At 44.3% G+C, this 14,479-nt stretch overlaps 1 protein-coding gene across 5 annotated transcripts in view; it reads left to right on the forward strand.

The window, feature by feature from the left end:
- TMEM131 (transmembrane protein 131) overlaps positions 1–14,479 on the forward strand; it is a 250,062-nt gene that overhangs the window by 112,049 nt on the left and 123,534 nt on the right. For 4 of the 5 annotated variants that reach the window (XM_069757818.1, XM_069757819.1, XM_069757820.1 and 1 more), the window contains exon 4: positions 7,291–7,359. The exons of the other annotated variant lie outside the window; for it this stretch is intronic. In XM_069757818.1, the coding sequence (XP_069613919.1) occupies positions 7,291–7,359 (69 nt within the window). The remainder of the gene's footprint in view (positions 1–7,290; positions 7,360–14,479) is intronic. 5 annotated transcript variants of the gene reach the window in all.

Genomic DNA, 14,479 nt, shown 5'->3' on the forward strand with positions numbered 1-14,479 from the left:
GAACACTAACAAATACTCGGAGATCACCCGAGCGTGCTCGGGAAAACCCGAGCAACGAGTACACTCGCTCATCACTAGTATCTAGTGCAGCTGGCCTGAATCTGTTTATCTAGTACAGCTGGCCTGGATAGGTGTATAGTGCCTTGCAAAAGTATTCGGCTCCCTGGAACTTTTCAACCTTTTCTCACATATCATGCTTCAAACATAAAGATACCAAATGTAAATTTTTGGTGAAGAATCAACAACAAATGGAACACAATTGTGAAGTTGAACGAAATGTATTGTTTATTTTAAATTTTTGTGGAAATTCAAAAACTGAAACATGGGGCGTGAAATATTATTCGGCCCCTTTAACTTAATACTTTGTTGCGTCACCTTTTGCTGCGATTACAGCTGCAAGACGCTTGGGGTATGTCTCTATCCGTTTTGTACATCGAGAGACTGAAATTCTTGCCCATTCTTCCTTGGCAAACAGCTCGAGCTCAGTGAGGTTTGATGGAGATCATTTGTGAACAGCAGTTTTCAGCTCTTTCCACAGATTCTCGATTGGATTGAGGTCTGGACTTTGACTTTGCCATTCTAACACCTGGATACGTTTATTTGTGAACCATTCCATTGTAGATTTTGCTTTATGTTTGGGATCATTGTCTTGTTGGAAGACAAATCTCCGTCCCAGACTCAGGTCTTCTTCAAGAATGGTCCTGTATTTGGCTCCATTCATCTTCCCATCAATTTTAACCATCTTCCCTGTCTCTGCTGAAGAAAAGCAGGCCCAAACCATGATGCTGCCACCACCATGCTTGACAGTGGGGATGGTGTGTTCAGGGTGATGAGCTGTGTTGCCTTTACGCCAAACATATCATTTGGCATTGTTGCCAAAAAGTTCGATTTTGGTTTCATCTGACCAGAACACCTTCTTCCACATGTTTGTGTCTCTCAGGTGGCTTGTTGCAAACTTTAAACAACACTTTTTATGGATATCTTTGAGAAATGGCTTTCTTCTTGCCACTATTCCATAAAGGCCAAATTTGTGCAGTGTACGACTGATTGTTGTTCTATAGACAGACTGTCCCACCTCAGCTTTAGATCTCTGCAGTTCATCCAGAGTTTGTTTGAGATGAAAGTTTAGAGGGACGGCTGGGTCTTGGTAGATTTGCAGTGGTATGATACTCCTTCCATTTCAATATGATTGCTTGCACAGTGCTCCTTGGGATGTTTAAAGTTTTGGAAATCAATTTGTATCCAAATCCGGCTTTAACCTTCTCCGCAACAGTATCACGGACCTGTCTGTTGTGTTCCTCGGTCTTCGTGATACTCTCTGTGCTTCAAACAGAACCCTGAGACTATCACAGAACAGGTGCATTTATACGGAGACTTGATTACACACAGGTGGATTGTATTAGTAACAGTAACACAGTTATTAAGGTTGAAGGAAGACTTTTAAGTCCATCTAGTTCAACCCATAGCCTAACCTAACATGCCCTAACATGTTGATCCAGAGGAAGGCAAAAAACAAAAACCCCATGTGGAAAAGGGTAAGCAACACATTGGGGAAAAAAATTCCTTCCTGACTCCACATACAGCAATCAGACTAGTTCCCTGGATCAACGCCCTATCAAGGAATCTAGTATATATAACCTGTACCATTATACTTTTCAAGAAACGTATCCAGTCCCCTCTTAAATTTTAGTAATGAATCACTCACTACAACATCATACGGCAGAGAGTTCCATAGTCTCACTGCTCTTACAGTAAAGAATCTGTTATTGTGCTTAAACCTTCTTTCCTCCAGACGTAGATGATGCCCCTTTGTCCCTGTCTCGGGTCTATGCGTAAAAAGATCATCAGAAAGGTCTTTGTACTGTCCCCTCATATATTTATACATTAAAATAAGATCACCCCATAGCCTTTGTTTTTCCAAACTACCGTAAATAGCCCCAAGTGTAATAACCTGTCTTGGTATTGCAGACCCCCCAGTACTCGAATAACCTTGGTCGCTCTTCTGTGCACCCGCTCCAGTTCAGCTATGTATTTCTTATACACCGGAGACCAGAACTGTGCACGGTATTCTAAATGTGGTCGCACTAGTGACTTGTATAGAGGTAAAATTATGTTCTCCTCATGAGCATCTATGCCTCTTTTAATGCATCCCATAATTTTATTTGCCTTTGTAGCATCTGCCTGACACTGGCCTCTAAATGTGAGTTTGTCATCCACCCATACACTCAGGTCTTTTTCATTGACGGTTTTGCCCAGAGTTTTAGAATTAAGCACATAGTTATACATCTTATTACTTCTCCCCAAGTGCATGACCTTACATTTATCCCCATTAAAGCTCATTTGCCATTTATCAGCCCAAGCTTCTAGTTTACATACCGTATATACTAGAGTATAAGCCGAGACCCCTAATTTTGCCACAAAAAACGTAATGACTCGAGTATAAGCCTAGAGTGGAAAATGCAGCAGCTACCGGTAAATGTAAAAAATAAAAAAAAGATACCAATAAAAGTTAAATTAATTGAGACTTCATTGGTTTAAGTGTTTTTGAATATCCATATTGAATCAGGAGCCCCATATAATGCTCCATACAGTTCATGATGGGCCCCATAAGATGCTCCATAGAGATATTTGCCCCATAAAATGCTGCACATTGCCCCATAAGATGCTCCATAGAAATATTTGCCCCATATAACGCTGCACATAGCCCCATAAGATGCTCCATAGAGATATTTGCCCCATATAATGCTGCACATTGCCCCATAAGATGCTCCATAATAATAATAATAATAATAATTTTATTTATATAGCGCCAACATATTCCGCAGCGCTTTACAAATTATAGAGGGGACTTGTACAGACAATAGACATTACAGCATAACAGAAATACAGTTCAAAACAGATACCAGGAGGAGTGAGGGCCCTGCTCGCAAGCTTACAAACTATGGGGAAAAGGGGAGACACGAGAGGTGGATGGTAACAATTGCTTTAGTTATTCGGACCAGCTATAGTGTAAGGCTCAGGTGTTCATGTAAAGCTGCATGAACCAGTTACCTGCCTAAGTATGTAGCAGTACAGACACAGAGGGCTAATACTGCATAAAGTGTATGAGAACATGATGCGAGGAACCTTTTTTTTTTTTTTTATTATAAATAGGCCACACAGGGATCGTTAGGTTAATGCATTGAGGCGGTAGGCCAGTCTGAACAAATGAGTTTTTAGGGCACGCTTAAAACTGTGGGGATTGGGGATTAATCGTATTAACCTAGGTAGTGCATTCCAAAGAATCGGCGCAGCACGTGTAAAGTCTTGGAGACGGGAGTGGGAGGTTCTGATTATTGAGGATGCTAACCTGAGGTCATTAGCGGAGCGGAGGGCACGGGTAGGGTGGTAGACTGATACCAGGGAGGAGATGTAGGGTGGTGCTGAGCCATGGAGTGCTTTGTGGATGAGGGTAGTAGTTTTGTACTGGATTCTGGAGTGGATGGGTAGCCAGTGTAATGACTGGCACAGGGTAGAGGCATCGGTGTAACGGTTGGTGAGGAATATGATCCTGGCTGCAGCATTCAGGACAGATTGGAGCGGGGAGAGTTTTGCAAGAGGGAGACCGATTAGTAGAGAGTTACAATAGTCCAGACGAGAATGAATAAGTGAAACAGTCAGAGTTTTTGCAGAGTCGAAAGTAAGAAAAGGGCGAATTCTAGAAATGTTTTTGAGATGCAGGTAATATTTGCCCCATATAATGCTGCACATTGCCCCATAAGATGCTCCATAGAAATATTTGCCCCGTATAATGCTGCACATTGCCCCATAAGATGCTCCAGAGAAATATTTGCCCATATAACGCTGAACTTTGCCCCATAAGATGTTCCATAGAGACATTTGCCCCATATAATGCTCCACAAATGCTGATTATGGCCCCATAAGATGCTCCATAGATATATTTTCCCCATATAATGCTGCACATTGCCCCATAAGATGCTCCATAGAAATATTTGCCCCATATAACGCTGCACATAGCCCCATAAGATGCTCCATAGAGATATTTGCCCCATATAATGCTGCACATTGCCCCATAAGATGCTCCATAGAAATATTTGCCCCATATAATGCTGCACATTGCCCCATAAGATGCTCCATAGAAATATTTGCCCCATATAATGCTGCACATTGCCCCATAAGATGCTCCAGAGAAATATTTGCCCATATAACGCTGAACTTTGCCCCATAAGATGTTCCATAGAGACATTTGCCCCATATAATGCTCCACAAATGCTGATTATGGCCCCATAAGATGCTCCATACAGATATTTGCCCCATATGCTGTTGCTGCGATTAAAAATATAAAAAAAATAACATACTCCCCTCTCCTCTCTCAGGCCCCGAAACTTGCTATAGTCGCCTGTCCGCATTCCACCGATGGGCGCCGCTATGTCTTCTGCGTCCTCTTCATTGACTGTTCAGGCAGAGGGCGGCGCGCACACTAATCGCGTCATCGCGCCCTCTGACCTGAGCATCACTGTAGAGGACGCGGAAGACTGAGGACCGGTGCATATCGCGCACTGCCCCCCCGTCATACTCACCTGCTCCTGGCGCGGTCCCAGCACTACATGTCCCTTGTTCTCTGGGCGCTGACAGCTTCTTCCTGTATTGAGTGGTCACATGGTACCACTCATTACAGTAATGAATATGCGGCTCCACCTCTTTGGGAGTGGAGTCGGGTCCACATTCATTACTGTAATGAGCGGAACCTTGTGAGCCCTCAATATAGGAAGAAGCTGCTGGCGTCCGGAGAATCAGGGACGTGCAGGGACCGCGCCAGGAGCAGGTGAGTATAATTAGACAGCTGCCGCTCCCCCTCCCCTGCCGACCCCTGGGAATGACTCGAGTATAAGCCGAGAGGGGCAATTTCAACCTAAAAAAAATGGGCTGAAATTCTCGGCTTATACTCGAGTATATACGGTAAATCATCCTATAATATAAAATTGTCCTCCTCTGTATTGATTACCCTGCAGAGTTTAGTGTCATTTGCAAATATTGAAATTCTGCTCTGTATGCCCCCTACAAAGTCATTAATATGTTAAAAAGAAGAGGGCCCTATACTGACCACTGTGGGGTACCCCACTGCTACCCGCGACCCAGTCTGAGTGTGCTCCATTAATAACCACCCTTTGTTTCCTATCCCTGAGCCAGCTCTTAACCCACTTACACATATTTTCCCCTATCCCCATTATTCTCATTTTATGTATCAACCTTTTGTGTGGCACCGTATCAAAAGCTTTTGAAAAGTCCATATACACTACGTCCACTGGGTTCCCTTGGTCCAGTCCGGAACTTACCTCTTCATAGAAGCTGATCAGGTTAGTCTGACAGGACCGGTGTCTAGTAAACCCGTGCTGATACTGGGTCATGAGGTTATTCCTCTTCAGATACTCCAGTATAGCATCCCTTAGGCTAGGTTCAGATTGCGTTAGGGCAATCCGTTTGGCGCTAAGCGCTAGCGGATTGCGTTAACGCAATTTCTTTTTCGGGGTCGCGTTTAACGTCCCCGTTAGCGCAGATCCCTGATCTGCGAGAGCGGGGAACGGACCTCGGGCGTGCAAGCAGCGTCCGAGGCGCGTCACAAAACACCGGCACATCGCTAGCGCGTGCCGAAGATGGCACGCGCTAGCGATGCGCATTACCATTGCTGCCAATGGGCGTGCTAACGGACGCGTTGCACGGCGTTAATTTCGCCGTGCAACGCTGTCCGTTAGCGCGGTCCCATTAACGCAAGCTGAACCCAGCCTTAGAATGCCCTCCAGGACCGGCTGACCGTTTTGCCTGTGGAAGAGGCTTTATTTGGATTATTGCATCCGAGCCTCTTGTGTTTATGTACCGTATTTGTATTTTAAATCTTTGGGTCTTTGTTGTTCTTGTTGTACATCGTATTCCATAAAATAAGGTGTTTCTTTGTCTATATTGGGTGTGCCCATGCTTTTCTGCCCTGCTTTTCTCTCTCCTATTTACACTGCCCCTTTATTATCAGCGTTTTGTGTTTTTCTCCTGTAGTAAATGATTTCTGCCTGTAGCAAAGTGCTGAGTACACCGTGTACCATGCCATTATCTTGTGTACTCGCTTCTTCCATGGCTGTAGCAGTGCTAGATCTGATAGATATGTGCTGATGCAGAATGAAGCTGCAGAAAGATCTTCACTGTGAGATATTGTCAGGAAATACTTTCCAAAACTCCTCTCTGAGGGTATGTGCACACGTTCAGGTTTTTTTGCCCTTTTTTTTTTTGCGATAAAAACGCTATAAAAACTCATTAAAACGCATACATTATGCATCCTATCATTTAGAATGCATTCTGCATGTTTTGTGCACATGATGCATTTTTTTCCGCGAAAAAAACGCATCGCTGAAAAAAAAAGCTGCATGTTCATTAATTTTGCATATTTTCTGTGTTTTTCCCGCTATTCTATGCATTTGGAAAAAAGCGCACAAAAAACGTGTCAAACGCATGAAAAAATGCAAAAAAAAACGCATGCGGATTTCTGGCAGAAATTATCCGGTTTTTGTCAGGAAAATTTCAGCAAGAAATCCTGACGTGTGCACATCCCCTTATTGTAGATGTCGTCATGCACCAGTTATATATCTACATATATTGCCATTACAGATCTGTTCCGTGGAGTGCCAGTTATTTAGTAGTCGCTTAGAAAAGTGCTTGCGAGTGATTGCTGCCCTATATTGTTAGTATATAGGGTCTATACATTGTAGAGGGTGTACTGTAGGGGTCCTCTCATGGCCGATTAATTAGTGTTGTATCTAGCACAAGTGTTGCTTTTTCTGCTCTCCGCATTATACGGCCGTGATCATTTCCTATTTTAATATGAAGTTATGTGACTAGTTTCCCTCTCCCCTACTGTGGTAGTTATTTCACACCCTTTTAGCTGCGCTCTTCCATGACAGGCCTGCCTTTGTCATAAAGTCCTTGTGTGGTTACTGTCTGGGCAGCGTGTGTCAGAGGAACGCTGCATGGACACAATGACTAGACACAAGAGGGACTGGATACAAGAGGGACTGGAGGCCAGGACCCTATGGTTTCCATAAACAGGGTTACCAGGTGGGTTGGTTCAGCAGCTGCAGCAGGTCCTTCTCTAACCAGTTTGTCAGGTTCCCCCTTCTTGAGCAGTCGCTGGTGTAGTCCTTTGGGCATTTCATTGTGAGAGGAACTTGCAAGCGCACAAGTCATCTCTGCAGTCATGGGCTCTCCATTGTGCCTGTTATTACAGCTTTTTCTCATTTTCCACAGTGTGTCCTTACACAGAGGGAATTGTAGGCCAATACGGTTTGAGCCACCAATGTTGGACTTCCATGAACAGTAAGTAATTCTACCTCTGCTTGCTTTACGCTCTGCTGTATCTGGCTGGCTCTAATGCTTTTCAAATGCAGCTCTACACGTTGGTTTTATGGCGGCATCAATCATTCTGGGTATTCTTGTGTTAGTTAAACTGATCCACAGAAAGACAAGAAGATGTTACAGGATCTTGTGTGTTTTTCTGCCGATTTATGAAACGCTTCTCTTATTTCTTACATAGTATGCTTGTTTATTATCTGGGACCGGGATAAGGGCTGGGGTCTATAATTGTATCTTCTGTGTGATCTGTCTTTAAGCTGGTAAAGGTTTGTTCACACACAGGTTGTTTGCTGCTTCAAAATCAACATAAACGTTCTTAGATGACTGTGTGATTACACTGCTATGGAGAATCTGCTTCACAATCCGTGTAATAAAACTCAGTGTGAACATACCCTGAAGCTAGCATCTTTTGACCAGCATTTTATTTTCAGATACATGGTAGACTGTAGCGTTCGACGACTGTCCCCCGCCGCACTAGTCTCATGTCCACGCTGTAACACTACCCTGTGTGATAAGTGACAGCATGTCTACATGATTCACTGCGTCCTACATGGAGGGAGTTTATGTAGTTATTAATGATGTTGCCATATCTTGGCCTAACCGGGGGGTCTATTTTTATTTGCCAAGCATGTTAATATGGATACAATGTTATATGAAGTTTGTGAAATATGTGAAGTTTTTTATTTTCATTTTAACATATATACTGATATGTAAGGGATTGTGTTTTTTATTTTTGAAAATAACACTGAAGATGTGTTCTGCTTAATGTTCTCATAGACTGGGGCATTAAGCTTTTTTTGTATTTTAGGGGAATGTGCCTGTCAGCAGGATTTCAAACACAACTATTTATATGCACATTTTTCTCTTTTAAAGACAAGTCCAGCTATACCTTTGCATGACCAGTCCATTACTCCATTACTGAGAAATCATCCTTTTAATTGATGTGCAAATGAGGTTGATGAGCCCCTCCACTGTATTCCCCACCTAGCGCCCCCTCTGTCTGCTCCACTACTGGCTTCTTTGCCTGAAATTACACAGCATACAGGCAGTGCTGGGGGGAATAGCCCTGGACTGAGCCAGGCTCTGGAGCTACAATGGCTAGGCATTTACACACACATTCAAATGCTGATTTCTCATGAAAAGGTGTTGCTGGCCTTTGAAAGAGAGACATGTACATATAAATAGCAGGATTTCACCCTTCAAACCATCAAGTTCTGGCTATACAAACCATTGTGAATATATTAAGGAAACCTGTTGGCATGTTTATGGAGGTAGTGGGGAGTCTGTATAGTTGCGTCAATATAGGTGCTTGTCCTCCAATAAGATACTTTTTCTGTAGTGTGCAGATGTGCCCCCACTGCGCAGATGTGCCCCCACTGCGCTCCTAGACTGGTTTGCATATGGCATCTACGCTAGCTATCTCATAATTGACAGAATCATTTTTTTTTTCTTTTTATTTGTTGGGGGACAAGATCCGATCTGTTCATATCACTATTTCCATTGTAAAACATGTCGACAGGTTCCCCTTAATCCATTCTCCTATAATCTTCAGCTGCTGGTACATAATGCTCAGCACTCCTTCATATCAATTTAAGAATACACCGTGGGGGCCGGATAACTCCTGTGCCTAGTGAATAAAGGGGGATACCTTTTTTTTTTGTGAGTCCTTGCTAAATAAATTAAAGGGAACCTGTCACCCCGAAAATCCCGGGTGAGGTAAGCCCACCGGCATCAGGGGCTTATCTACAGCATTCTGTAATGCTGTAGATAAGCCCCCGATGTAACCTGAAAAGGGAGAAAAAGACGTTAGATTATACTCACCCAGGGGCGGTCCCGCTGCTGGTCAGGTCGGATGGGTGTCTCCGGTCCGCTGCAGCGCCTCCTATCTTCTTTCCATGACGTCCTCTTCTGATCTTCAGCCACGGCTCCGGCGCAGGCGTACTTTGTTCTGCCCTCTTGAGGGCAGAGGATAGTACTGCAGTGCGCAGGCGCCGGAAAGGTCAGAGGCTCGGCGCCTGCGCACTGCAGTACTTTGTCTGCCCTCAACAGGGCAGAGCAAAGTACGCCTGCGCCGGAGCCGTGGCTGAAGATCAGAAGAGGACGTCATGGAAAGAAGATAGGAGGCGCCGCAGCGGACCGGAGACGCCAATCCGACCTGACCAGCAGCGGGACCGCCCCTGGGTGAGTATAATCTAACGTCTTTTTCTCCCTTTTCAGGTTACATCGGGGGCTTATCTACAGCATTACAAAATGCTGTAGATAAGCCCCTGATGCCGGTGGGCTTACCTCACCCGCGATTTTCGGGGTGACAGGTTTCCTTTAATGTATATGTCTTCTGATTCCTCGTTCTTAGGTTACGTGCACACGGTCAGCAAACGCTGCGGGTTGGATGCTGCGTCCATCCGCAGCACCCAGATGTTACAGCATAGTGGATGGGATTTCAAGAAATCCCATCTCCACTATGTGTGCACCGATGTCGGCGGCTCACCCGCAGAGACGGACATGCGGCGCGTCTTTCCAGACCGCAGCATGTCAATTTGTCTTGCGGAGACGCGAGTCTTCACAAGATAAATTTCACCCACAACAATGTATTGGACTTGGTGATTCCGCACGGTTCATTGATTACATGCGGAATCACCTGTGTTCAAAAGCCGGCAGCACTATGGAAGGAGCAGACATGTGCTGTGTCCAATCGCTGCCGATTACTAAACGTGTGCGCTTACCCGTATTCATTTGGAATAACAATTATTCATTTCTTTGCCTCTTCTGTCTTCAAGATGGTGAATTGTTTTCAGGAAAAGTTACTGTTTTAACATATTTGCATATAAACAAGGTTATATGTGTCTGTGGTTTTATCCTTGTGTAATGAAAGCTTCTTCAGCTTTCTACTACTGCAAACTGAAAACCCCCATTTAATGCGCTGCTTGGATTGAGGACCAAAGAGAGAGTTGTGATACCTAGTGAGCTGTACACCTGTGTGAACAGGACATGGTTAGGGCAAGTTTTCCGGCTTTGGATGGAAGTCTATGTGCACACGGCTTCTTTCCCAGGTGGATTCTGCCAGGAATGCCTCTGAAAGGGTGCTGCAAAAATGCCCCATAAAAATGAACATAATGCACAGCAATGTCAAAACCACATTGCTGTGCACATGTCCCGTCTTATGTTGCTTCTTTTAACTGCTTCAGGGCTCAGAAACCATGAAGCATTTAAAAGAAGTGACATCTTCTGCTATGAAGTCTCCCTGCCGTGACTTGAAAGTACAGAGTAAAAGATGCTGGTTGCAGAGCAGTCATTGCATCCTCATGACTGAACGCCAAATGCAGTCTGGAGGAATAAAGTGAATTTCCTCAGCATCGGTGTGCTAAGTGCGGGCGCTGGGAAGGTTCAGAACCTACAAATTAACCCCATATATGCAGGTTAATAGCGTTTTTTCACATGACGGACGATCACATTGTTCTCCCAGAGATAAGATGCTAGCCAACATGTTAACCACTTACTTTCTCATAAAGAATACAGTATTGATTTGCCAAATGAGTGCTACTGTGTAGGAAAGTCTTCTGAGGTGGCTGTTGGCCAAACGATCATCTGAAGCTTTGTTCTGCCGACAGCCATTTATTGTGTATGGCCAGCTTTGTACCCTATTCATCTCATCCCTTCTACATCCATGCCATTTCTTCCCTGGTACCCCACCATCTTTTTACTTTACTCCAGTGATGTCGTCTGTGTGATTGGCTGGAGCCTTGACCTCAGTGGTGTTGGTGTATCACCTCCACATCCAGCTGGTGACAGCCAAACACACGGAGAAGTTGTCCTGACCTATTCTATGTATAGGATCCTTCAGGCAGATGTCAAGGTAAAGCGGAGTTGCGCAAGTTGGGCTTTATCTTTGTTTTCCACAGGATAATATGCTTGTACCTCCCCTAATGGAGTAGACGTGCCCCCCAGCCATCCTATGTGTATGGCCAGCTTCCGTGTGGTTTTTTTGTGTGTGTTTTTTCTATAGCTATTTTTTTATAAAGTGCGTGTGAAGGAAGCCTAGCAGTCACTGACCTATCATCAGATCTTTTGAGGGCCTTGTTTGTTTCCCACCGTAGTGGTTGGTTGTGGCCATTGTCTGAGAGTTTCAGTTATTGGTGGATCTTGCTTTGAGGACGTGGACATTCTACAGACTCTCCATGTAACGAATACGGGAAAATGTAGCAAAACTTGTTTATACGGCTCACTAGAGCCAAATAAATAAGATGATGTTACTGTACAACTCTCACCATGCAATACGTGCGGAGAAATGTAAAGTATTCCTTGTCTGGGTACACGGGGGCTCTTGTGTACTTATGATCTGTCCATCAGATTTTATTTATTTCACCACTTCAAATGTGGCATCTAGTTTCAGCAGAAAATTGTGCAAGCAAGTTTGTTACATTTTTACATATTTTCATCATATCTGAGTTTAGCTTAATTATTTTGTAAAAGCTCAGGTAGTTATTCATTCAGAGGTTCACAACTGTACTTACATCCAGTGATATCAATTACTTATAGGGTCCTACCAATACATATTGTATGCTGTATGGTATTCATTTTTTACCGGGTGCCTCTGTAAAAAACAAACCAAAAAGCCTGTGTAAGACTAAGCTCACACTGGGCGTTTATGCTACTTTTTTATGCTAATTTTCAGCTGCGTTTTACAGCGCCTGCAAAGCCTATGAGATTTCAGAAATCTCATGCACACACATTGGTTTTTTTTGTCATCAGTATTTTGTGCTTTCCATGTTTTTTGGACATAGAACATGTCACCTCTTTCAGCGTTTTTTTCTGTGTTTTTCACCCATTGACTTGAATGGGTGGTGAAAAAAACACTGAAAAAGCACCAAAAACACAGGTCTAATTTTTGGCAGCATTTTTTGTGTACCAAAGCCTCATTCTTTGGAACAGGATTTTTTTTTCCAACACTAAACTTTATCAGCATGCACAAGAGACAAATCTAGCATGCCAAAACCGCAGCAAAAACATACGAAAAACGCAATAAAAACCAAGGAAAACATGCCAAGAGATCAGGTTTTGCTGCAGAAAAAAAAGCTGAAAAAACGCCCTGTGTGAACTTACCCTTAACCTCTCTGACCAAGGCACATGGCTAGTGTGAAAGTGCCCTTATCAAGGCGGATACAAACACCAGGGATACATGGGCCTAGTGTAGATAATGTATACCAGGAGTACAATCCGTTTTCCGATTATAAGAAAATGGACATTGTTTGCACCCCGTACCATATAACCCAAATCATGATGTGAACATAGCGTTATTGTCTGTTGTGTGATGGGGAAATATTAGTGGTTATTAATTGGTTGAGCTGCCAAGTCCCGGCGTTGCCAACTAGTGACAGTGCACGTGAGCGAGGCACAAGGAGATCGGTGTGCCAGGTGTCTGGATGGTACACAAGACTTTTTAGAGTATATAGTCCCAAACTATCTTTTTTTTTTCTTTTAAGATCATTTGTGGATGTATTTTTTACTTTTTCCCCTACAGAACACCTTTTCCAAAAAAAATCTTAAAATAATGTTTTTTTTTTTTCTAAATAGAATTGGGAAAACCAAAAATAAATCTTGATGCAATACTTGTCTATATGTCAGAATACCAATATGAATGTCCTGTAAATAATAAGCACAATAACCTGTACTTGCGCCCCCCCCAGCATGAAAAAAACACTAATGTATGAGTTTTATTACGGACACAAGGAGATATTCTGTTTGATCATATATGGCCTATATGACGTATACTCTAAACAAAGCAGGACCTTACCAATGAAACATTGAGTCATGTGGGAGGTTGTGTTTCCATATAATGTATAACCGAGTCTTTTTGCAGAGTTTTCAGAGCAGAAATTGGGCGGAAGCTCCCAAGATTTGGAGGAGGATTTGTAGACTTTCCGCTCAGTTTCTGCTCCAATGTGCAGTGTCTGCACATAGCCTAAGGCTGGGGTCACATTACGTTTTGGTCAGAGCGCTAACGGACAGCGTTGCACGGCGAAATTAACGCCATGCAACGCGTCCGTTAGCGCTCCCATTGCCCGCAATGTACCAGCGCATTGCTAGCGCGTGTCATTTTCGGCACGCGCTAGCGACGCGCCGGTCTTTTGTAGCGCGCCTCGGACGCCGCGGCGCGCCCGAGGTCCGTTCCCCGCTCTCGCAGATCGGGGATCTGCGAGAGCGGGGACGTTAACGCGACCCCGAAACGCGGCCCTTTAAAAACATTGCGTTAGCGCAATCCGCTAGCGCTAAACGGATTGCACTAACGCAATGTGACCCTACCGTAATACATAAACGCCTAGTTTCTACAGGAAAGTGCAGTGTTATACAGAAGACCATGTGCCGGCACATGTAGTGGTAAGTAGGGTTGAGCGAAACGGGTCGTTCATTTTCAAAAGTCGTCGACTTTTGGCAAAGTCGGGTTTCATGAAACCCGATCCGACCCCTGTGCGGGGTCGGCCATGCGGTACGCGATTTTCGCGCCAAAGTCGCGTTTCAATGACGCGAAAAGCGCCATTTCTCAGCCAATGAAGGTAAACGCAGAGTGTGACCAGCGTGATGACATAGGTCCTGGTCCCCACCATCTTAGAGAAGGGCATTGCAGTGATTGGCTTGCTGTCTGCGGCGTCACAGGGGCTATAAAGGGGCGTTCCCGCCGACCGCCATCTTACTGCTGCTGATCTGAGCTTAGGGAGAGGTTGCTGCCGCTTCGTCAGAAGCAGGGATAGCGTTAGGCAGGGTCCATTAACCACCAAACCGCTTGTGCTGTAGCGATTTCCACTGTCCAACACCACCTTCGGTGTGCAGGGACAGTGGAAGCTACATTTTTTTTTTTTTTTTTTCCTCAGCGCTGTAGCTCATTGGGCTGCCCTAGAAGGCTCCCTGATAGCTGCATTGCTGTGTGTACGCCGCTGTGCAAACCAACTGCTTTTTTCAAAGCACAAATCCTCTTGTTCCTTCCTTTCTGCACAGCTATCTTGTTTGTTTGTCCACACTTTTTATTTCATTTGTGCATCAGTCCACTCCTTATTGCTGCCTGCCATACCTGGCTGAGATTACTGCAGGG

The sequence above is a fragment of the Ranitomeya imitator genome, chromosome 3 (assembly GCF_032444005.1).
Source record: "Ranitomeya imitator isolate aRanImi1 chromosome 3, aRanImi1.pri, whole genome shotgun sequence".
Taxonomy (NCBI): domain Eukaryota; kingdom Metazoa; phylum Chordata; class Amphibia; order Anura; family Dendrobatidae; genus Ranitomeya; species Ranitomeya imitator.